This window comes from Rhagoletis pomonella, unplaced genomic scaffold (genome assembly GCF_013731165.1).
Source record: "Rhagoletis pomonella isolate Grant_MI unplaced genomic scaffold, Rhpom_1.0 Rhpom_scaffold_00004, whole genome shotgun sequence".
Taxonomy (NCBI): domain Eukaryota; kingdom Metazoa; phylum Arthropoda; class Insecta; order Diptera; family Tephritidae; genus Rhagoletis; species Rhagoletis pomonella.
The window spans coordinates 66,674,401-66,698,052 of NW_023458558.1; the positions used below are offsets into that span (position 1 = coordinate 66,674,401).

The window sequence follows — 23,652 nt, forward strand, 5'->3', positions numbered from 1 at the left end:
GTGTCAATGACCCCGTTTGAACGGGTAAACTTTCATTCTGGGAACAGGAGGATTATAGAAGATTACGCACTCTTGGCAAACCTTGCAATACGTACAGATATCTCACAGGTGGAAATAAGAGCTCATAACATCGAAGAATATTAGTACTTAACCCAAATGCTATCTCAGCGCTATTATTCTTGGCCTATGAGTAAGCAAGGTTCTGCTCTTTAGTCCTTTCAATCTAAACTAATAAATTTTACACTACAAGCCGTTTTTGCATTTTTGTATTGGTCAACGTAAAAGTTCTTATAAGGCGTCGCGAAGCAAGCCAGGCATTTGCTAGTAATAAATAAATAAATAAATAAATAAATAAGTAAATAAATTCAGATTAAAAAGTCCAAAATTTTAATGAAACTTTGTTGAATTTTTCTAAGCTCTGTATAAAAATTTAAAGTCTGATTTATATGGTTTCGGTTAAAGCGTGAAATTGCGAAGGCCGAGTTCGCTTATAAAATCGAGATTTCAAACTAAAATTTTTCGCATTTCGTTTCGCTATTAGCTGGCGTTTGTGGCAAAAAGAACTTTCTTAGAGATGATTTACGATGCCAATTAACACAAAAACTAAGTACATGAACAATTTATACTTACAGTTACGCTCTTAAATAGCATAGAATTTTTTACTATTAACAAGCATCTCCAGTTTACAGTGACAAACATAAAAATAGGGTGAATAAAGAAACATTGGCTTGAGTGAATGTTTATGAATCAGGAGGTAAGGTTATTTTATTTTCGTTATTAACAAAAAATGTTACCAGCATACTTAAACTTTCTGTGCAGATTTTCAGCTCCTAAATTTTAATGAAATATTTTTAGTTTTAAAGTTTTATCTTTTTGCGACAAACCTTACATTTTTCCTACGAGTTTTAAGCGTATCTCCCGCAAACTATAATCCTCAAAACACAAGTCAATTACTTGAATGTATTTATGTTTATGACCGCCGCTGCCTTTTTAGTAACACTTGAGTGAGCGCTTCGTTACTTCAGTCAGGTTGTATGTGCATACATGAATACCTTCATACATAGAAGAACTAACACCACATGCATCAAAGCACGCCACTTAAGTAGCGTTAAGTACCTGGAGTGTATTGAAAACAAAAATAAAAAAAATGTAGAAAAAAAAACAGTCGTATGCATTTCAAAAACACCTTTATTTGTAATCACTTCATTGGCATACGGGTGAGCGAGTTATGTATTGTCGGCACCCTTACTCTGTTTAAATACTTGCTCGCATTTATAAATCACCGAAAACAAACTCACTTAAATAAATTGTACAATTTTGTAAACACAACCCGAAAATCAATGGCAAGGGAAATAACGTCCATATGTACAGACATACAGAACAAACAGATCTTGGAATGGTGGGAAATTCATGCAGCCTGGCAACATCTGTTATGATTTTGTTAACATGTTGGTTTGGAGAGCTGAAGAGCGCGAGAAATGTCTTTTTTGCCTATTGAAAACTCAGCAGAATAACGCTGCTGAATGAGAGAGTTATAGATATTTGAATATTTTTCGTGCTTAATTTAAATCATTTTGATAATAAAAAAGGTCATGTTTAATTTTATTTGCTTTACATGACTTTTGGTGTACTGTTTCCTTTATCACAGCTGTGTTTATTTTCTTGCTTTCGCAAATATCTCACTGAATATCTTGAAAGTACAAAAAAAACACGCACACAGTAGAAGGCCTTAAGTAACATTTTTTCGGAAAATTGATTTTTTAGTGTTGCCCTCAGATATACTGACATACCAAAATTAAAAAAAAAGAAACCTTTAAAAAATATGGAATTCACTGGTATTATTAGAGCTGCAATTGCTATAATATTTAATAGACCTAAATTGATCAAATAAATTCTACAATAACGGTTGGAAGAAAAAATTGAGCGAAAAATCGAACAATTTTGGCCAACTTTTGACTTTCATTGTTTTAAACAAAAAGTAATTATTAATTTCGGCCATATAATTTTCAAGGCCGGTCAACGATAATTTTTGCTTTTTGTTTGTTTAGGCATTCCGAAAAGGCAACGCTAAAATTTAAATCTACTTTTGGACCACATAATCCCCGAAAAGTCCTGAACAATAACTCAGAAAAATACAGATAAGTCCGCAAAATTCCGAAAGTTCCGAGACAATTTATAGAAAAGCTTTTTTATCCTTATGAAAAGTCTTCTATTCATCTGCCAATTATAGTTCCTATCTTGAAGGTAGGGTAGTTTTTGGAGTGGTGTTGGTCACAATCACCATTACATTTTTCTATACACTCCTTAATACCTACTAACAAACTTTGTGATAACTTATATGAGTAGTCCACTGGCAAACAGCGTTATGTGATTTTATAATAGAGCGCCATAAATTTGAAAAAACGACTACGACAACAAGTAACATTTAAATTGAATATTTTTTTATTATTACCTGAAAATTTGGATAAATAAGAGCCTTATAAAATTATAACATAACATACCATGACATAAGATAACATTAAAAGTACGACCTAAAGCAGTTTTCTAGGTTCATCAGAGATGGATACTTTTGTAAGTTTATAAATAAGTATGATAGCGACTTTTGGAAGAAGAGTCAACATTTTATGCTATTTTTTTCAGAATATAAAAGTATTTTGCACTGTGTTCTTAGTGGACATGAAACTACTTTAAATACTGGAACGTAATCCACCAAAAACTATAAATCGAAAAAATTTTACATAGCGCACTTTGCAAGTGGACTACTCGTATGTAAGTAAACATATTTTTGCTGTTAAGTGTATACCACCAGCAACTGTGAGAGTTTTTCACATAGAAAGTGAGCAACTGCATACGCTTTCTGGCTCTCTATTAGCGATGTTTCTATCTCTCCATATACTTGGTATTCAGCAATAGCCAAAGCAAGCTAACAAGCCTAGAGCGTGTAGGCTTGCTAGCGTTAAACCAGCTGTCTATCAGACCTCGTTGGCGGGTTACCCCCTATGTGCTCTGCAGGGAGCAGTGAGTGTACGAGAAGATACATATACAGGGTGGGCCAAATAACACCTATCTACCTACTGCAGCAGGTCCATAGTTTGCCTAGCAGTATGCGCAGTCGCTCGATCTTGTTGGAACCACAAATTAGGAGCTGCTCTGCCGTTGACCGAAAAAAGTTGTCAATCATTGTTCTGTAAGAAGCCCCAGAAATCGTTTCTGGCATTTTATCCTTAATTTCGATGAAATATGGGCCGATAACTTTTTCGCCCATAACACCGCACCAGACAGTGCAGAGCCCGTCGGTCTACAGTTTTGCTTGTTGATGCGCTTCATCCAACATCAAAACTTTACCTAAAAAATAAATTTGTGTGCTAATTGTGTAAAGCGAAGAGCGTATTGTAGTCGTTGTTGGTGGTCTTGCTGTAAGTATTCATTATGATTTTCCAAGAAATTAACTATAACATGCAGAAAGAAAATAATAATATTAAAAAATAAAGAATTTATACGTATTTAATATTGGTAGGTCTTATTTGGTCCACCCTGTATAAGCAATACGTTAAGGCGAAGTGACTCACATACAATAGCGCATACATATTTTGTTGTAAATTGTGCTGGAAACATCGAATTGTTTAGCCACCAACTGCAATCTGTAAAATACACGTAGTAATATCGCACATGATCTTCAAAAGTGACACAACTTAAAATTACACATTCGTCAGAAAATGCGAAAAACTATTTCGCAGCACTGCTAATCATATGCGCAAGGTAGGCTTTGCCTTATGTTTTTCAACAAATTATATACAAAATTTGCTCCAGCCTTTGCTTCAAGGTAAATAAAAGCTGTGTACATTTTTAGCGCATAATTTCAAAAATGCCACAAATTTTGAGTTGTGTCACTTTTGAAGATCGTTTACTATACTATGGCGCGTAAGTACTCAACTCACATTGATTCTCATATGATTTTGTGCTCACTCGGCCAACATTTGCTGACTAGTTGGCTGCTTACCTACTCTTCTGTAGGTAGTCGGAGACTGCTTTGTTTAGTTGTCAAACTGCAGTCCATTCACGAGCAACATTGGAGACGTGTTTCGGAATGAAAGTTTTGTGGTTTAATAAACTTTATGTCAACATTCGTGTGCTAACTTTTTTTTCACCGTCATACGGTCGGTCGCACTGAAACAGTCAGTGGTTTTTAACTTTGTGTCCTCAGATTGTTGCAATTTTTATTGTTAAATACAAACATATTTACAATTAATTAACTCTGTTACTCGTATACACATTAAATTGCCTTCGTCGACGTTGTCATTTTCGTCCACTTCACAGCCGTGGTTTATTGTTTTTTATTGCGCTGTCAACTACGTTATCGTTGTTATAGGTGTTAGTGCTGTTTTTTTATATGTACGTATGTATTTGTATACTTATATTATTTTATTTTCTACCACATTTGGTGCCAGTTACTGTTGATTCGCTACGCTGCGCTGGCACTTTTGCCAAGTTTATGGTGTGCTATCAACTAGAAAGTACGCGAAAAAAAAGAAAATAAAAGAATTTGCACATTAAAAAGTTAATAATAAAAGAAATGTGTATAAAGCAAGAAGTGAACACAAATTAAAACAACAATTTCATAAATTGTTAATTCTGGCTTCGTTGTATTGAAACAAATCTACGTATGTAAGTGCATCTGACGTCACATCCTCTTCGCTGTTTCTGAACTCGTTGCAATACATTAATTTTCGCTAAATTGACGAGTGCCTCTGAAAAAGTACGTACATATGCACGAGTAAGCGCAACACATTTGGGTGATCGTAAACAATGCAATCAGCAACAACGAATAACACTGTCATATTGACGTTGAAATAAATGGTGAAAACGGGCTTGCTGCTGCTGCGGAGTGCGTGTGTGTGTTCATAGAGTGGCTGCTCGATCGCTGGCTTGGTATACCCCCCACGAGGAGCATTGAGTTAACAGAGAGTATGTAGCAAAATTTCTTTGCATTTGTGCTACAACAACAATAAAATAGTTTTTGCGCGAAAATATGTACAAGCGTTTATAATTAAAGATTTGAATACATCCATGTTGAATCAAAATTTAGAAAAAAATCGCAAATCAATCAGTGGCTCAAAAGTGAAATTTATCACGCTAAACATCAGCTGATGCGTGAAAAAGTGAAAATCTACCGGCTCGTGTTGTATGGAAATTTATAAGTGTGTCGCGCAAATGAAAAATATGTGTATGTATTTCGTAGAATCATAAACGCGCGCAAGTAATCAATTTGCATTTATATGCATCCATATTTGCAGTTGCATATCCGGTTGAAATGTACACATTAGTGGCAGATATTAGACAGATAAGCCACTAAAATTGCCTATTTTACTGGCTTGTACTACTTCTTAACTTTTGCTACTGTTACTATCGCGGTAACTACACACACATAGTTGATGTTCATCTAATAAGTGTCAAAGTGTCATAAACTTATCTCAGACGTTCATACTTTATGTGCATCTTTTAGCTGTGCATTTCTGTTCTTGCTCTTGTAATTCGACATTTTGCATTCAATTTAATTTGTATATAAACGAATAAACGCTACTACGTGTTCATCATGCAAAATTACAACTACAATCACATATGGCTATAGCGCTTAGCCGAGATCTAACGTCATTGCCAACACATCATTTGCAAAGCAACGGAGTTATCAGCATTGCCATCAACTTTGGGGGACATAGTATATAGTACATCTATACATACGTGTTTGAGCAGCTGATTGTTGGATAAATTTTTTATTTCAACAATATTGTGGTGTTGCTTGTACGCATGATAAATTTTAAATAAATGGTTAGTAATTATTTGTATGCTACTATTCAACCGCTGTTACCACACTATTTTTGTGAGCATCTTCAAAGTCACAATAGTTAAGATATTTGTACAAACTTATTAAATATTTATGAAGTATTCTTGCCCCCAAGTGGTAAGAGTTTGTATCTAGTCGTAAGTAATAGTCACCTATGTATTTACTAGGGAACGGATTTTTAGGACCTGAAAACCTATACACAAGGCAAATAGACAGGAAAGGCACTAGAAATCGCAGAAAAGGCAAAAGAAGGCGCTAAAAAATACTAAAACCGAAAAATAATCAAAATATATATTTATTCTAGAAAAGTTTATTTTATAAGAAAAAAAGAGAAAAGCTATGAACTAGTTTCATTATATAAAACATCTGTACTTTGAATATTTGACTATTTTCTCTTTTTTAGTTTTTAACCCCCAAAAGTTTAATCTCTATAGTTGTAGTGACATTAATCACAAGATGCATTTTGAAGTTTTCTGGAAGCATTTTTATTCGACTCAATTTGGATATGGAGCTTATAAAACTTTCATATTATCAGGAATAAGGGGTGTTTTCTTGCCCTTTACAATCGAAAGTTAGAAAAGGCAAATATCTTAAAAAAGGCAACATCAAATGTGTTTATATGGAATCAGGGAAAGCTAAATCGTGTACATTCTTAGGATAAATTTATTTCAGAAGTAAAGATTTTTACTGCCGGTTTCAGTAAAAATTTAAGACAAAATTGATTTCTTCTCTTCTGTTAGTTTTTATAGTAAATTCTAACAAAAAATCATTCTTCACTTAAATTGTTTTCGTGAAACTGGCTGTTCCTTGCGAAATGCTATGATCGAAAATCATAATTAATAATAATAGATTGACACCTACACACATGTTTGTGTTTTGATGAGCTTCTCCTCCGATTTATGTAGTGCGTCTTTTATGTCGTCACACAAACGGTAGTTTTACGCCGACTCCGAACGGCAATTGCATTTTTATAAGGAGCTGTTTTTCGTGGCGTCGATGTCACAAAAGCTTTTCAACAAGGCTAAATGCAGTAATCGTGACAACCAGCACAGACACGAGAGTAAGAAATGGAGCTGTAAAGAAATAATGCGACATCAAGTCTTCCAAAAGATACGAGCTATGTAACTGGCGCCCCTAAATTGGAGCGCTAAGCGATGCGTTTTCCATTGTCAATGAAAGACAGTGCGCGCTATCCCCGACGCAACTTTTGACGTTTTCACATTTCCTATCGTTTTTATTCTCGTTTCCTCTTTCACTTTTTTGTTCTTTTTCTCTGTTTCCGTCTTCTGCATACAACTTCAACATAAAACGCCTTGTCAAAAATGAAAATATCATTTGCTCGGCGTTAGCGCCACGTTATTGTGGGATGCTCCATACAAATTGTACGGGCATGAGGATTTTTGACTGTTGTTTAGGGATTGCAGTACGTCCGATGAAATTCTGAGGGTGAAGGGGTCTCGAACATTGGAAATACGATGAAGATAGCTAGAACTGGGCTATTAAATCTTTCCATCCGTTCAAAGCAGTGGGCCGGACGACGTGGTTCTACGTACCGGAATGACTCGGGTTTCACCCGACCAAGGGCTGTTGTTTCGGGGTTAGACCCGTTTAGGTCGGCGAAGTATCTCAGAAGTTGTCCGTCCATAGGGCTACATTCACTACGTATTCTCCTACTCAGGGCTGGCATCGAGTCAAACCCAGGGCCAGAAACATACACCTGCTGTGTATGCCGGAGACGATTACACCACAACTCCACCTCAGTCAAGTGTAATGCCTGCGAGGGGTGGAGTCACCTCAGAGTCTGCTCGGGACTACGGGCACATAGACAGTGGACCACGTCGTACGTGGCCCCCTGTTGCTCAAACAGAGCAGCCTCCACGGCTAACCACAGTCCGCCCGAGCAGCCTCACACACTCACACAGTCACCACAACACAACAACATAATAACACCACAGACCGTACCACAGCCACTACATACCACATAACACACACAACCGCACCACCACCCACACGCCGCCGCCAACAACTCCTGGTTCCCCCTACAATCTGCACGGTATGTCAGACCAGGATATTCCGTAATGTGACATCAGTCAAGTGCAACACCTGCCTTGGCTGGTGCCACTTTAGGGCATGCTCAGGTCTGCGTACCACGCGAGATTGGACTGGGAACTTCGAGGGCCCATGTTGCGCTGCTCGGTCGCAGACCCCAATTGCGACGCCCCCCACCACCACCACAGGGCGGCAATCACCACAGCAGCACACACAGCCAACGGCGGCAAGAACATACACTTCACTTACACCCCACATCACGACACGTCTCCCGAACCACATGAAGCTCCTTCAATTTAACTGCAACGGGCTACAGAGCAAGATTGAGGAGATAACCGTCTTCATGTGTCGGCATGGTATATTGATAGCTGCGGTCCAAGAGACGAAGTTGCACAGCAATTCAACTTTGTTAAATTGCGCCGGGTACAACGTGCACCGTCGAGATCGCGAGCGAGATAATGGTGGTGGCTTAACGTTCATCACGCACCACACCGTGCAGTATCGTCTTATCGAAGCAGACATCGACCGCAGGGATACCGCCCTAGAATGTCAGGGCATCGCTATCCGGTCAGGCGATGTCGAGCTCGAAATATTTAACATATACATACCCCCTGTCACCTGCTGCCCGGCAGGATATCACCCTGATATAGGTGCGCTCCTCAGAGGTGAAAACCGTATGGTAGTAGGTGACTTTAATGCGCACCACGATCTTTGGCACTCAAGCCTGTCAAACGATCGTAGGGGAACAGACTTGGCTGATAGACGATTCGACATTCTGCACAATGAACGACGACGCACCCACCAGGATTATGGGTAACTGCAGTAGCTCGCCAGACATCACAATAGTCAGCGCTGGTCTAATAAACAGCATAACGTGGCGACCTATGCTGACTCTAGCATCAGACCATCTACCCATAGTCATCTCGATAGATAAACCAACCGACTTTGCCTCCGCCAAACACCGGACCTATATCAACTTTTCTAAAGCTGATTGGAAAGGTTACGCGGAGTTTACCGAAAACACCTTGACATGGCTCCCCACACCAACCCACGTCCATCTCGGTGAACGTAAGTTCCGCAGGGCTATCACTGCTGCTGCAGCTCGCTTCATACCGGCAGGATGTATATCGGACCCACGTCCTAACTTCCCTGCCGAAGCGGCTGTTCTAGTCGATGAGCGTGATAGCCTTCGTCAGGCCGATCCCGGAGATCCCCGTATCAGGGACCTCAACGCGGAGATTCGGCAACTTGTAAACGTACATAAGCGGAAGAAGTGGGAGGAGCATCTGAAGACCTGTAATTTCACCTCTGGTGTGAGCAAGCTTTGGTCAACCGTGAGGTCATTGTCTAATCCGATGAAGCACGACGACAGAGTCGAAATTTCCTTCGGCGACCATGCCTCGTCGGACCCGGAGCGGATTTTAGCCGGCAGTTCATACTGCATCCTCCGGTGGACAAAGGCAAGCGTCGAGTGACCAGAAGGCTGCACAAACTGCCAACAACTTGTGCCCCCCTTGCTTTCACTTGCGGTGAAGTTCAAGTGGCCATCGGGAAGGCGAAAGCGTCCAAAGCCATGGGTCCCGACGGAATATGCATGCTGATGCTGACAAATTTGGGTCCTGCGGGGGTAGCGTACCTAACTGAGGTCCTCAACTTGTCAATGGCCACTCTCATCATCCCAGATATCTGGAAGGTGGGGTGAGTGGTCCCACTGCTCAAACCGGGGAAACCTGCCAACAAAGGAGATTCGTATCGTCCGATAACACTCCTTTCCCCGGTAGCGAAGACACTAGAGGCCTTGCTACTCCCGTACTTCACAAACCACTTGACCCCAGCGAAGCATCAGCATGGTTTCCGTAAAGTGCACAGTACAACAACAGCACTTAACGCCATAAACACTCAGATAACTCGTGGCCTTAACCGTAACCGTCCCTGTGAGAGAACGATTCTAGTAGCGTTGGACTTGTCAAAGGCGTTTGACACCGTCTGCCATTCCACGCTACTAGAAGATATAGAGGCCTCCTCTCTCCCACAGAGGCTCAAACGGTGGTCGGCAAATTATCTGAGTGGTCGACATTCGTCGGTAATGTTTAGAGACAAAACGAGTAAGCAGCGAAAAATAAAACAGGGGGTTCCTCAGGGTGGTGCCCTTTCCCCGCTACTGTTTAACTTTTACATTTCAAAGCTCCCTCAACCACCAGAGGGAGTCTCGATTGTCTCTTATGCCGACGATTGCTCGATCATGGCGACTGGGAATGGAATTGATGACCTGTGTTCGAAAGTAAACGGCTATCTCTCCGAACTTTCTCGCTTCTTCACTGCAAAGTGTCTAGCCCTCTCCCCTACGAAATCCTCCGCGACCCTGTTCACAACCTGGACGAAGGAGGTCAGGCTACCGCTGGGGATTCACGTCAATGACATACCAATTTCGACGGTCAATAACCCCAAAATACTCGGAGTAACATTCGACAGCCTGCTCTCCTTCTCTGCGCACTCAACCGCTATTCTCAATAAAGTACAGAGCCGCAACAAGGTCCTCAAGTCGCTAGCCGGCAGTACTTGGGGCAAAGACAAAGAAACGTTGCTGGCAACATACAAGGCAATAGGCCGGCCGGTTTTGAACTACGCAGCGCCAGTGTGGTCGTCAGGGACTATTAGGACGCAGTGGACGAAGCTACAGACTGTACAGAACATCGCACTCAGGACAGCGACAGGATGCCTCTTGATGTCGCCTGAAAACCACCTGCACGGCGAGGCGCAAATGCTCCCTGTAAAGGAGCATAATATAATGCTCTGCAAGCAGTTCCTGATCGGGAGCCACAGAAGTGGCCACCCAAGCAGACAGCTGATTGCAGAGAAGCCCTCGCCTAGGCACGTCAGGAGGCATCTATATGAACTGACGGACGAAGTCCAGAGGTTCATTAAGCAACCTCTGGACCCGACAGCTTACAGACAGGCCCTGAACGGCATTCACAGGGACTCAGTCTCGAGTTATGTAGACTCTAGACCTGTGAATGCCGTTCTAGGCATACCACCCCCGGACATAGGCGAGACGGAGCTTCATCTGCCTCGGGAGACACGCACAACACTCGCACAACTTCGCTCCGGCTACTGCAGCAGGTTGAACTCCTACTTGAGTAGGTTGAATGAGGATGTGCCGAATGAGTGTCCGGCATGCGGAGAGACCCCACATGACTCGAAACATCTCTTCGCATGCCCGGAAAACCCGACAACCCTAACGGCCTTGTCCCTGTGGACAAACCCCACAGAAGCTGCACGCTTCCTAGGGTTGCCGTTAGTGGAATTTGACGACAACGGCTGAGATACCAACCGTCCTGGGCGGGGTTGTTGTAGCCGCTACAACAACACGACGTGGTGCACTGCACCGTTGCAACGCTCACGTGAAAGCTAGGCAACTTACTCAACAAGCATATTTTCAAGATGCTTATCAGAGCGAAAGCATGAAGAAAGATGATCGATAAGTCTTAATCAATTAATCTAAACATAATTTAAAGAAGAATTGCCCTACATATCAGCAATGGCAATAGTAACCACATATGGAAAGTGCATTTCACATGGGGAAAGTGCATTCCACGAAGTGATTCGGACTATTGAGAAATCATTAAATTTTCATAAATGCCGTGTTCTAAGTATAGTAGCATGAAAATTAATCCAACGAGCTATTGGCAGCGGTTCGGTGCGAAAAAGAAACACCAGAGGCATCCTCTCTTCTCTACAATCTCTTCTCCTCCGACTCTTGGAGGTAAACTTAATTATGCGACATCTCAAAGTAAAAGGAATGAAGGTTGTCGCTTTTGCCGACGATTGGTATGTATGCAAGTATGAGGAAGTATGAGGAAGCTAGGACTTACCATTGATTTTTCGCAACTTTTTTTGTTGAAGGTGTTGCACATATTTTCCATATAAAAAAATTATCGAACATTATTTTATGTATATGCAGAAATTATCGACACCTTCAGCAAAAAAAAAAAAAAATGCTAAAAATCAATGGTAAGTCCTAGCTATCTCAAACTTGCACTTTGTTATATTAAAATCGAATGGGCTAAAAAACTGCGTACTCAACCTTTTTCTAAAGAGTGTAAATAAAAAGTGCAATATTTGAATGCAATTTTGCGGTTTTTTCTTTAATTTTGCGCAAGGTTTGGAGCTCTGATTTTTTGGGGTTTGGTTGTAGAATTAAACTTACTTAAAATATATTTAAATTAAATAGTTGCCGGTGCTGTAAAAAATTCGCCTTACCTAAACTTTATTGACTGACGGTATAATGAGCTAGACATTTATAAAAAAATATTAATTATTAAATAAAAAAAGAAATATAGCCAATACTGGTCAAGAAAAGGAGTTGCTATAATTGCGATTAGTGTAAATTACAAATCCCGGGATTTTTGGGACCTTAAAACGGCCGGGATCCCGGGATTAAAATTCCTAATTTGCTAGTACCAAGTACATATCCATCAGCAAAATGTCCTCTCCGCATATGCTTTTAACTCCGCGCTAATGCATTCACGCATTATTTATTCATTCAACTAAGTTTGCTCAAAAATATTTGCGATATGAATTAATTTTTTTTTTATTAGTGCTTCTTGCTGCTATACACATTTGTGTCACTTTTACGCTGCCATTACATAGAAAACGAAAAAAGAAAAGCGAAGTTTCTCTTCTTCGACACTTGTCGCGTCACAGCTTTGGTAGCACTTCATTTTTCATTTCAATGCATTTATTTTTATTTTGCTGCTTTGCCTTTTAATTAATAATATATTCACAAATGTGCAAAATCGCTGGTTTCTCCATACAAAGCCAGGCATACATAGCACATACATACATATAAAATGTTCAAAGTTTATTGTTGTTGCTGGTGTTTGTCGTTGTGCAGCTAATTTTTCTAATGGAATTTTTCATTTCGATAATCCAAGACATTACAAATTTGCCACATACCACTTGCGCCACCATTCACATAGTTGCCATTTTTTGAAATCCACAAACACTTACAAACATATGTACATATGTATGTATAAACTTGGAGCCATATTTTTCTTATCTATGTATATATTTATTTTAATATTTTATATTTGATCGCGGCTTAGAGTCATTTGTGGTTATTGCTAGGCTGTGTCGTATGTAGGTACATATTTGTGCCGTCGCATAGCAATGTGGAATTTTAATTACTTTTTTCTGCATTTACTTAATATAAATTCAAGCATTCGCTTAGTTACGGCGACGATACTAGCAGCTCTACATAAATAAAAAAATACATTCGTGTATACACATGCATATATGCAGTTAAATCTACTTGTGTATGTGTGAATGTTTAAATATTTGCCTCAATATTTTTATTATTGTTATTGTAAACACATATCTTTTATTTTTTGCCAGTGAAATCTACTAAATCTATTTTGAAGTTTTCAAGTTGCGGCTTGTTTTTATTATTATTTTATCATTTTTGTCATCGCAATTCGTCAGGTGTAAATGTCCAGCTTACTGTAACCGTACTCGTACTTGAAGTTTGCCTCTTTTGTATGTTTGATTGCCTTGATTGGCTCTTAATTTTGCATATTCAGTGTTACTGTACGGGTATTGAATATGCTTAGTGAACTTTGTGCTGGAAAAAAGAGACTTTGTGTACATATATCTAACGCTCGTATCTATACTTTTTTGCATTATATATACATAATACTTTTTTAGCGGTTCCAAAAATTGATACTGCTATTTTTTCATTTATACTTTTAATTATACTTCTTTCTACCAAAATTTTTTAATACAGAGAAGTAGTATAAATTTATCAGTCGTTGATACAAAACAATATAAGCTAATAGCGAATTGTTCGTGTAAAAAGTCATATGGGGCGTTTCATACCAAAATGGACGGGGTTCACACTTCATTGATTGCGGATATTTCGCAATAGACACAGCAACCATTGTGCTTTTTCTCAATATTTTTTGAGATATTTTTAAAAACTAATTTTTGTTATCAAAAGAGCTAAAAATTTTTTCTTTCCACAACAAATTTACAACAAAAAAGCTACAATTAATGCCGTTATAACATTTTCAATATCCCAATTCTATCGACTAGGTGTATGCTGTCAAGTTAGCACTACAAACCATTTTGTCTTAAGAAATGGGAGCTACACATTTTTTCTTTCCACAACAAATTTACTACAAAAAACACTACAATTAATGCCGTAGTTAACTTTTCCGATTTCGAAAAGTGTAGTGCTAACTTGACACACGTTAAAAATTCGACGAATTTTAAGAAGTGTTGATATAAATTCGAAACTTTTTAATCAGATTTTTTTCAGGATTTTATGAGTAAACAGTTTTGTAAGTCATAAAATTTTAGGATAATAACGTGGAATTTTGAGTTAGACCTTACCGATGTTTTTTTTTTGCTATTTTTTGTTCACGCATTTTCTTCTGTTCAAAGTATGTCCGACACTATTTTTGTATGGAGGAAATGAGCAACACCTTCAAAAAATAAAAAATAAGATGCCAAAAATCAACCTTAAGGTCGTAGCTACTTAAAATTTACACTTTGTTTTACCAAAATCGAATATCAAATTGCATACTCGAAATTTTTATGGAGCTTTATCGAATTTTGCTAATTTTTGTACACAGCTTGAAATTTTGAAATAAATGAAAGGCAAATAGCCAAAGAATGTTAAAATGCCATTTCCCAATTTATATTTTCGCCACTGTACATACGTTTTTCCTTTAAAGCATTTTTTATTGCTCGTACGTAAAAAGTTGATAATTTCGTTTCTGCCGATTCGAAGATGGGATATATGGTAGCTGCCGATTTTCGTACCTGCATATTTCAAACAACTTTCGCTTCATAAACAAAATCTTCGACCCACATTTGTCACCTTTGTTTAAATATTTTGATTTGCTTTTTGCGTGTAAGGTACGAGTACGAGTACAATGTGTGGAGCACTAGGTAAGATTATCGTCGGCGCAATCTTTCCATATTCCACATTAGCAATTCATCACCTCTGCCACTCGAATTTGCGCAAACACGCGAAATAATTTTCATAAAAAAAAAAAATTTCCTAACTAGAAAACCAAAGAAAAAATATTTTGCATCACAATTGTTAAGCAGATATTTATTTATTTCAGTTGTCAACGTGCCTTTTCGAGTTTATTTCTACGAATTTGATTTTTTCACACATTTCATTGATATACTTCCCAAAAACTGATTTCGTATGAAAGTGTGAAGACAACACTTAATCCCATGTACTAAAGTCATGCCATACTACCCGTATTTGAAGCTTTCATCATTACAATATCCATTATTGTTACTTGTTTGCTTTTCATCTACGAGCAATTATATACAAACATTTATAAATAAATATGCGTATACGAGGGGTGTCCATAAGTGAGTGTTTTTTTTTGTATCATCTGGCAACCTTAAAATGACTTTACACAAAAACTTATAAACATTGGCTAATTTTTTCAGTTTTGACATATGTTTGAAGTGGTAAGTTTTGTGCTTTGTTTTTAAGATGAAAAGATGAAAAAGTGCGTTTCGCGTGCTAGTAAACTCTATTTTTTTTAAGAAACAAAAGTAAATGAAATTAACGCCGATATTCAGTAAGCTGTCTCTAGTCATTAATGGAGAGTTTTCGTAGTGAACATCGGTTTTGAGACTATGTATTTGACAACCTTTGAGTTCATGTCTCTTGTCTCAAAACAAGTCTCTAATTTGTCAGCTGGCTCTGAGCAGCTCACAAAAATAAAAATACATATGTAGGAAAAGATAATTGCTTTCTATTTTACTCTAAAAAAACGCCAAAATGAAGCGAGGAATTGTGTGTTTCACAGCAATTTCATTTTAATATCATCAAAATTAAATAAAAAAAAAGAAATATTTTTTAAAACAAAAAAATATAAAATAAAAAAATAAAAATAAATCACATTAATGAAGGGGAAAAAATATTATAAAAAAAGAAGAAAATTATATTAAAAAAAAATATAAAAAAAAATTAAAGAAAAAGATATTAAAAACGAAAAAAAAGTATTAAAAAAAGTTATATTAAAAAAGAAAAAAATAATAATAATATTAAGAAAAGAAAAAAATTTAGTTCGAACCTCGGATCTATTTAATATACGGTGACCATATTTATGAAAGCCAAATACGGGACAAAAATAATTCTGTTAATTTTTTTCCACAAAAGCTAAGAGATAGCGGTTGCCCTTCGGCCGACAATGGTAAACCTCCGAGTGTATTTCTGCCATGAAAAACAGGCTTCTCATAAAATTACAATCGCCGTTCGGAGTCGGCGTAAGACTGTAGGTTCCTTCCCTTTGTGTGACAACACCATGGCGCACGCCACAAATCGGGGGAGAAACTCCGCCAAACGCTAACATATTGTGTAAGCGCCAATCTGTTATTATTAAAGTGCAAGCTTGAAGTAGATAGGACTTACCGTTAATTTTTGACAATTTTTGTTGTTGAACGTGTTACGCATTTTCTTCATACAATGTAAGTATGTTAATAAATTTTTTTATGGGAAAGCAAATGAGCAGCACAGCACGTTGCACTTTATTATAAGATTCTGATTTTGATGAAACTTTGCAGAATTAATTTTCATAGTTTTTGCACAAATTCGGAAATTTGGATTTATATGGTTCCTGTTGGGAAAAGAGATTTACTTTCTTGTATGTGTTCCTCAATTCGAAGCACAGGACATTAAAATAAATACAGAACAGTTGGCGTCCCGTATAAAATAAATAAATTACCAGGACAATTGGTCAAAAAACAGGACTTTCCCGTATAATTCGAGGACGGATAGTCACCGTAATTTAATAGCATGTTAGTGCTTTCCTCGCTCGGTCATTGCGACTGTTGGAGCAGCACGAGCAAAATTACATATGTAAATACATACTAATTATTCATCCCCATTTGGGACATGCTGCCACTTTTTGTTTTCACCACACATTTGCGACTTTCTCTTACTGAATACTTCCAGATCGCCTTAAGTCACAAAAAGAGGCACTAATTTATAGCCTCACATTTAGTGACTTCAGACGATACTGACTTACTGAATACTAGCATAAGAAAGATCAAGCTTGCACCGTCATTTGGAATGCTTCATCAGTTGTAGAGAGAATTTCGTTGTGGAAACAGTATTCAGTATTCTCCAAATCTGGTCCCGTGAGAACGACTTTTATCTATTTCCAAATATGAAAATATTGCTGTAAAGAAATTTGCATCCAATTCTGAAATAAGTAATACCTGTAGATGGGCTTATTTTGCTAAGTTTGGTAAAGTGTACTAACTAAGTCGCAGCCATAAAGAAGTTGAAACATCGTTGGCAAATATGTTTAATATATCACTGACTTAATGAACAACCCTCGTACATATGTATGTACTATGTAAATATGTAGTGCAGGCACTGGTGCGGCACTAGTAAGCTTCCTACGAGGTGGTCCAAAAACGCATGTGGGAAAAAAGTAAGGTCAAATTTTAATGCTCTCACCCCCTTGGGATATTCTAAGTCGAAAAAAATATACCCCTGTTTTTTGGGTTTTTAAAAGACACATTAATAAAAATTGTTAATATTAAAAAATGGTTACATTAACCATTAGGTATTATTATGCAAAGTCTCCTGAAGAGACACAAAGTTTTCCGATCGAAAAATTTGATTTTCAAGATTTCTATACCATTTCTACGAAAAATAGTTTTTTTTTTTACATATAAAATACATGAAAAACTTTGAGCACTTTGGCGACCTCCAAGCATTTTTTGATTTCAAAATAAAAAAATCAGGGTATACTTTTTTCGGTATAAAACAGTCCTAGGGGGTGGGAGTATTAAAGCTCCGACTTTACTTATTTTGGACCATCCTAATGTACACACATACATATGGTATACGTATATACGCATTTATTTGAATTGAATAATTGATATCAATGAATTGAATTCTTTATTATACGAAAATGTATGCAAATGAATGATAAAATTGTTATAAAGTTCACTGCAATGAGAGCAGCCACCATAGCCTTACCATCATAATAATTTTATTTATGTTCTGAAGCTTACGTGCATACATATACACATAGAATATGTACGATTGCGCTTGTAAGCGGCATTTGAGTTAACATTCCACAGCAAGAAATTGAATTAAGCCCCTCTTAAATGTACACATGACTGACTATATACATGATCACATGGGCGCCTGAGAAAGTACATAGTATGGGTCATTCAAATTGTTAACAAAAATTACGAAACGATATTTCAAAACCTTGTAGTTTTTCAACGAATTCATATAAAAATCGAAACTCACGGGTTAAGTTAATAATCGTCTACACTTTTTAAGTAACGATGAATAAAAAAAAAGTTAAGCTCTTTTACATAAATAATATGCAATTGTTCTAAATTTGTATAAACACAACTAGCTCATAGCATAAACATTTCTAAAACAAACGTATTTTTTGCTAATTTGTCGGTTTTATTTAGTCTTTTTTTAGCGCCTTATTTTGCCTTTTTTGCGATGTCTAGTACCTTTTCCTGCCTATTTCGCTCTTATATTTGCCTTTTTAAAGGTTTTTATGTCCTAAAAATCATGTAAAAGAATATTTTTGCTCACAATGAAAATATACGGACAAGTTCATATGGCTACTTTTTCTTAAAAATATGTTCGAATAACAGCATTAAATCCGAAAAAGTGTTCGAATGGCAACATGCAATCACCACCAACTTCATGTTTTTTTTTTCAAACTAGCGTCGAAAGCGAAGCTAAAATATAAAAATACGTGTCGGTTTATACTGCATCTAGAACACAAAAAAAAATATTTCAGGCAAATCTATTTTTCAGTTTTAAATTTGATGTGGAATGACCCATATATGTATATGTATGCGTATGCGGGTGAGTGCTGACTGAGTGCTGATTGGGCAACCCCTGTGAAGATCTTCTTCATTTGCAATTTATGTAGTTTTTTTTTTACATAAATTGTAATTACGATAAATGAGTTTAAATTTGTTTCGAGTTAAATACTACTTTTTAATTCGCAGTGAGATTTTGTGGGGGTTGAAGCGTGTTAAATTGTAATAAATTATTAAAGTGTGTCAGTTCTATTAAGACTGAAAACAGCTTGTAATTATGTTAAAAAAAACATAAAATCATTTCTTAGGCTCTTCCTCTTTTTCACTCCTTTGTTTGTACCACTCTGAGCGGTAGAGTGCTATGTATGTACATACATATTTAATTTAGCTTTTCGAAATTTTTCTGTGTCTCTTTTTTATGGCTTGATTTCAATTATTTTTATTCTTATAATAATTGTCTCCTTGAACTTTTTTCCATTTCTATGTTAAATGTATGTACATATGTAAGTATGTATGCAGTTTTGTGTTACTCCTTGCATATTCAAAACTTATTGCTGCTTCGTCTATTTCTATTCATTGCGCTTTTATTTCTTTCATAAATCTGTGCATATCTTTCATATAATTTTTTTTCACTTCAGTCTCAAATTGCATTTGATTCGATTTGCGATTTCTAAAGCAGTCATTTAGTATGTGGTCTGTAATTTCAAAGTTTGAACAAAGCCCACGAACCGTGAAGTTAGTTTGTACGTTGCAAAATTGCCTTGAAATTGTGGGTTCATAGAAAGTTATCAATAATTTTAATCGCAATTTAACTTTAATGTGGCTTATGAGCTGTGTATGCGCCTACCTATAGTTAAAGTGTTTTTGTTGCAATCATTATCGAAGTGCTTAGTGTAAACAAAAAAAAAATAAAATAAAAAATCGTGCCCACAAAATTACCTCAACACTCCTTTCTTTTGCACTGTATCTCTTTTAAGTTGTTCATAATATCGCTAATTTTAAATATGACTGCTTCTATCAAGCATTCCATAAGTTGAAGCATACATATAAGGTTTGCAATTTATCGGCGCATTCTTGGTAGTGCTCGTTTTTTATTATTATTTTTTCTTTTATAGCACCTTGTGGAAATTCTAATTGGTAATTACTTAAGTGCACAGAGATAGTAATGGCTTGAAGTGCACGAAAAAAGAACATTTAGCATTTTTATTTTTTAGTCGCTTTCGCTTTCTTTCTTTTTTTTTGATTTTATCGGATGTCTGCTTCAGCATTTTTTTTGCCGAACTAGCATCTGTTTTGTGAGTGTGGTATTTCAGTTTGTACATAAACACATTCGCTGTTTAAAAATGTGTTTTTTCTACAATTTGTTTTGCTTTGATAATAAAAATAGTGCCTAACATGTTATGTACTACGTATGACATTAAAACTGAAACATGTTCAAAATTATTTGCTTTACTTTATTCCCATTGTTACGACTTCTTCTCTAACCTTACGTCATCACTGAAAATGACACAACGCCCAGTGGGAAATATTGGAAAAAATTCCAGCCGCGGCGCATAGTGGGCCAAAAAAGATTGCTGTGGACAAATCAATGTTGGGAGCCCAAATACGAACAGATTTCAAGTTTATTTTTTTTTTTTAATAAAAGATAAATAAATTTCAAGCTAACCGTGGCGGTTTTGGAAGTAAATATCCAGTTTCCTATTCATTTATGTCGAAAAAAGAAAGAAAAATAATTTTTACGTATGAACGCTTCCATTTTTATTTTTTGGAAAATACTTGAAATTAGTTTCAAATGCCTGCAATTATTTAAAAAATTATTCATAAACATTTTTCCATAGGATATATTTAATTAAAAAAATTTATATAATGTGTTATCTATACGAATAGAATATTTTGACCCTCCAATGATGATAATAGAAGGAAAGTAATTTCGATATATGAAGGGGGCGTGGCACCTTCCATACAAACTAAAGGTTTCACACAACACACCTCTGAAAATATTCATCGTAGAGTGCTGCAACTTAGTATAGAAATACGGATACATGATATTAACGCCAAATTCATCGAAAAAATGGGAGTAATTAAAAAAGAGGGCGTGGCACCTCCCATACAAACAGAATTTCCCACACCACATACACATTAGCGTGATGATCTTTTATTTAAAAAGAGAGGAGGCTTATTTGAGTGCTCCTTTGCGAAGGCCATCCGCTTAAGTCGATTTGCTCTTGAAATAAATGGCTTTTATCGTGCGCCCCTGCCGTGAATTCCGGCCTTTTTAAGCATTGTATCCGGACATACATACATACCTGCTTATGGAATTTTTCTTTTATCTCCTTTACGATCTGGCTTAGTGTCAGTCGAGGATTAGTCTTCACAAGGACTTATGTTGCGCTGCTATGTGTGTGCTATGTGATGTGAACGCACTCTTTTTCTACTCAATTAATTCATTTGAGTATCGCTCATTTAATTCCGTTAACTCTCAAAGACGCAACTGAAATTCCGCGAAATTTGCGAATATATTCATTCTTCGAATGATTGTCTTCAATATTAGTAAAGAGAGATTCCTAGTAATTTTGAAATAAAAAAAAATGTTTGTAATTTAACGCTTTAATACAGGGGGGGGTGAATGCAGACTTTTTATGCCATCTGTATGTACAAGCACTTATGTACATACATATATAATCATACGCAGTGTGTGACAAGGCCCAGCAAACACAAAGAATGAATTATTAATAAGAAATGAAATTTAAAATGGCATTCGCATTTTGTCCGTTGAGATACGGCTCCTATTTTTAATTTCCGAGTGATCCAAAGTCGTACCTAAAGGCAAGATTTCTTCTTCGCTGGATTACCGGACTAATATTAAAATTTCACTTTGCTAGAAATTGGAAACATAAGCCAATTAAAGTTAGTTATTTTTAAAGGGCTTGAGACGATTCCCTTTCTTTTTTGTTAGTGCAGTCAGTCTTTCGAGGTTTGTTTAAGGAAGTCAATATCGTAAAAAAAAAAGATTATATATTTATTTACATAAAATAAAACTTATAATAATTATACTTATTATATAAAATGATTATGACTAAAATTCTGATCTAATTAATAAAATTTATTTTCTTTCAGGTATGTATTGCTAATTATGGATGATTAAATCACTAGGTACCGAATTGTCTTCGACTAAGTGCGCTACAGAAATCCCGTTAGTTTGTTTTATAGATTAACGCTTTTCAAAAGCAATGCAGTTCTCTGAATTCCAAAGAAGCGACAAGGGATTTAAGGATAAAGGTGCGTATGCATTATTGTAAGCTTCAGAACAGTTTAATCTTTTGTTGGTATGACCTTTTCCTGATGGCCTTTTCCTGTCGGTTTTAAACTATAGATACATATAGCACTGTATCCCAGTAGCAAAATGTAATCAGTAGTAAATGAGTTGACAATAACAAAGTGATGGTATACTGGCTAAATTTTTTGTTGAATTTTGACCTTGACAGTGGCCTATGAAACTCATATCTGACAAAATAAAAAAATAAAAAAGTTCTTTCATTACTGTCGTGTCGTGGTATGACCTCCTTTTCGGTTCGCTCTGGCAAGGCCTCCCCACCGGAAGCCCCGAGTTACGTGCAGGGATGCCAGAATGAGAGCGTGAACGTAAACGAAATCATATCGATATCAGTTAGATGGTTAAAAATTATATTTGAATAACTTAACTAAAAATTACAGGAGGGTTAAAATGTCATACAAAAGGGCTAAGCAGAAAGTACACATAATGGTAGAAAAAATGAAGTCTAAATTTTACTGCAGGACACTTTTGTATTTGTGTACTAATAGCGAGTACTTTAACCCGCTATAAAAATAATTGTGAAAAGGCTTTGACTACTTAATTGTGAATGAACACTACCTTTTAGGGACCATTCAAGTATTACGTAAGCAGAGTTTTAGTAATTGTCTCCCACTCCTATGCATACGTAATAATTTTTTTTTAACTGTTAATGTTCCTTTATTGTTTTTCATGACCAGCGGCTATGAAGCCTAGAAATAAGTAATTAATAGCCTACAAATTTAATCAAATCAAATCAAATTTTCAATACAATATTTGTTCAAATTAGAAGCTACCAATTTTTTTTAGAAGAATAAGAAAAGTAAATAAATAAATATTGCAAACGTAGTAATCATCCTGACCCCCTCCCCCTGCCCATTGTCAACAAAAATAAGCAAGCCAAAGCCTCTCGATCCTCCAGGGACACTTGCGGCCCACAGCTGTTTGTAAGACCCTTACAGGTCAATTTTAGTTTGAAATATTTTGCTTCTTTTGTCATGAAAGCCTTACAAAAAACTCCCTTTTGGCAGAAATCACTCTAAATGGAGATGATTAAGTATGTATGTATGTATGTTTGTCATTTTGCTCGCACTACTCCAACAGTCGCAATGCTCGAATGAGCAAAGCACTGGCGAGGATTCGAACCTCGGACAGCGGAATTTTTCTTCAGTTTTTCAATTTTTTATTTTCTTTTTCATTAATTTATTTTCTTTCTTTTTCCATTTGTTTAAAATACATTTTATTTATTTATTTTAAATTAAATTTGTTCTTTTAGTTTATCTTTTTTCTTTTTTAATTTAGTTTTCTTTTAATTTTTTGTTTTAATTAATTAAAAAAAAAAGTATTTTTTTCATTTCATTAAATTTTTTTAGTTAAATAATTTATATTGTCTAAACAAAACTGTTCCACCATGTTAAAGTGATTCTTCTATTGCTACGTTTTGGAAACATTTTGCTAAAAGACAATCAGAATAATACTAAGACCTCTTCGCTATCAGATCTTTCAATTAGTCTTTCGGAAGACAAAAGAATCGCCCTGTTAATTTCTTAAATTTAATAATTAAAAAAAAAAAACGGCCAAACTTAGTTTATTGCATAATCTCCAATATACC

General features: G+C 36.3%; 1 protein-coding gene across 9 annotated transcripts in view; it reads left to right on the top strand.

Moving 5' to 3' along the window:
• Positions 1–23,652, top strand: part of LOC118738009 (uncharacterized protein DDB_G0280205) — a 98,677-nt gene that overhangs the window by 18,453 nt on the left and 56,572 nt on the right. The window contains exons 1-2 of one of the 9 annotated variants that reach the window (XM_036468870.1): positions 3,959–5,224; positions 5,504–5,826. The exons of 4 other annotated variants lie outside the window; for them this stretch is intronic. In XM_036468870.1, coding sequence (XP_036324763.1) covers positions 5,824–5,826 — 3 coding nt within the window. In that variant the 5' untranslated portion in view covers positions 3,959–5,224; positions 5,504–5,823. Of the gene's footprint in view, positions 1–3,958; positions 5,827–21,847; positions 22,010–23,652 lie in introns of those variants that run through there. 4 more of the 9 variants (XM_036468871.1, XM_036468872.1, XM_036468874.1 and 1 more) reach the window with 4 other exon arrangements.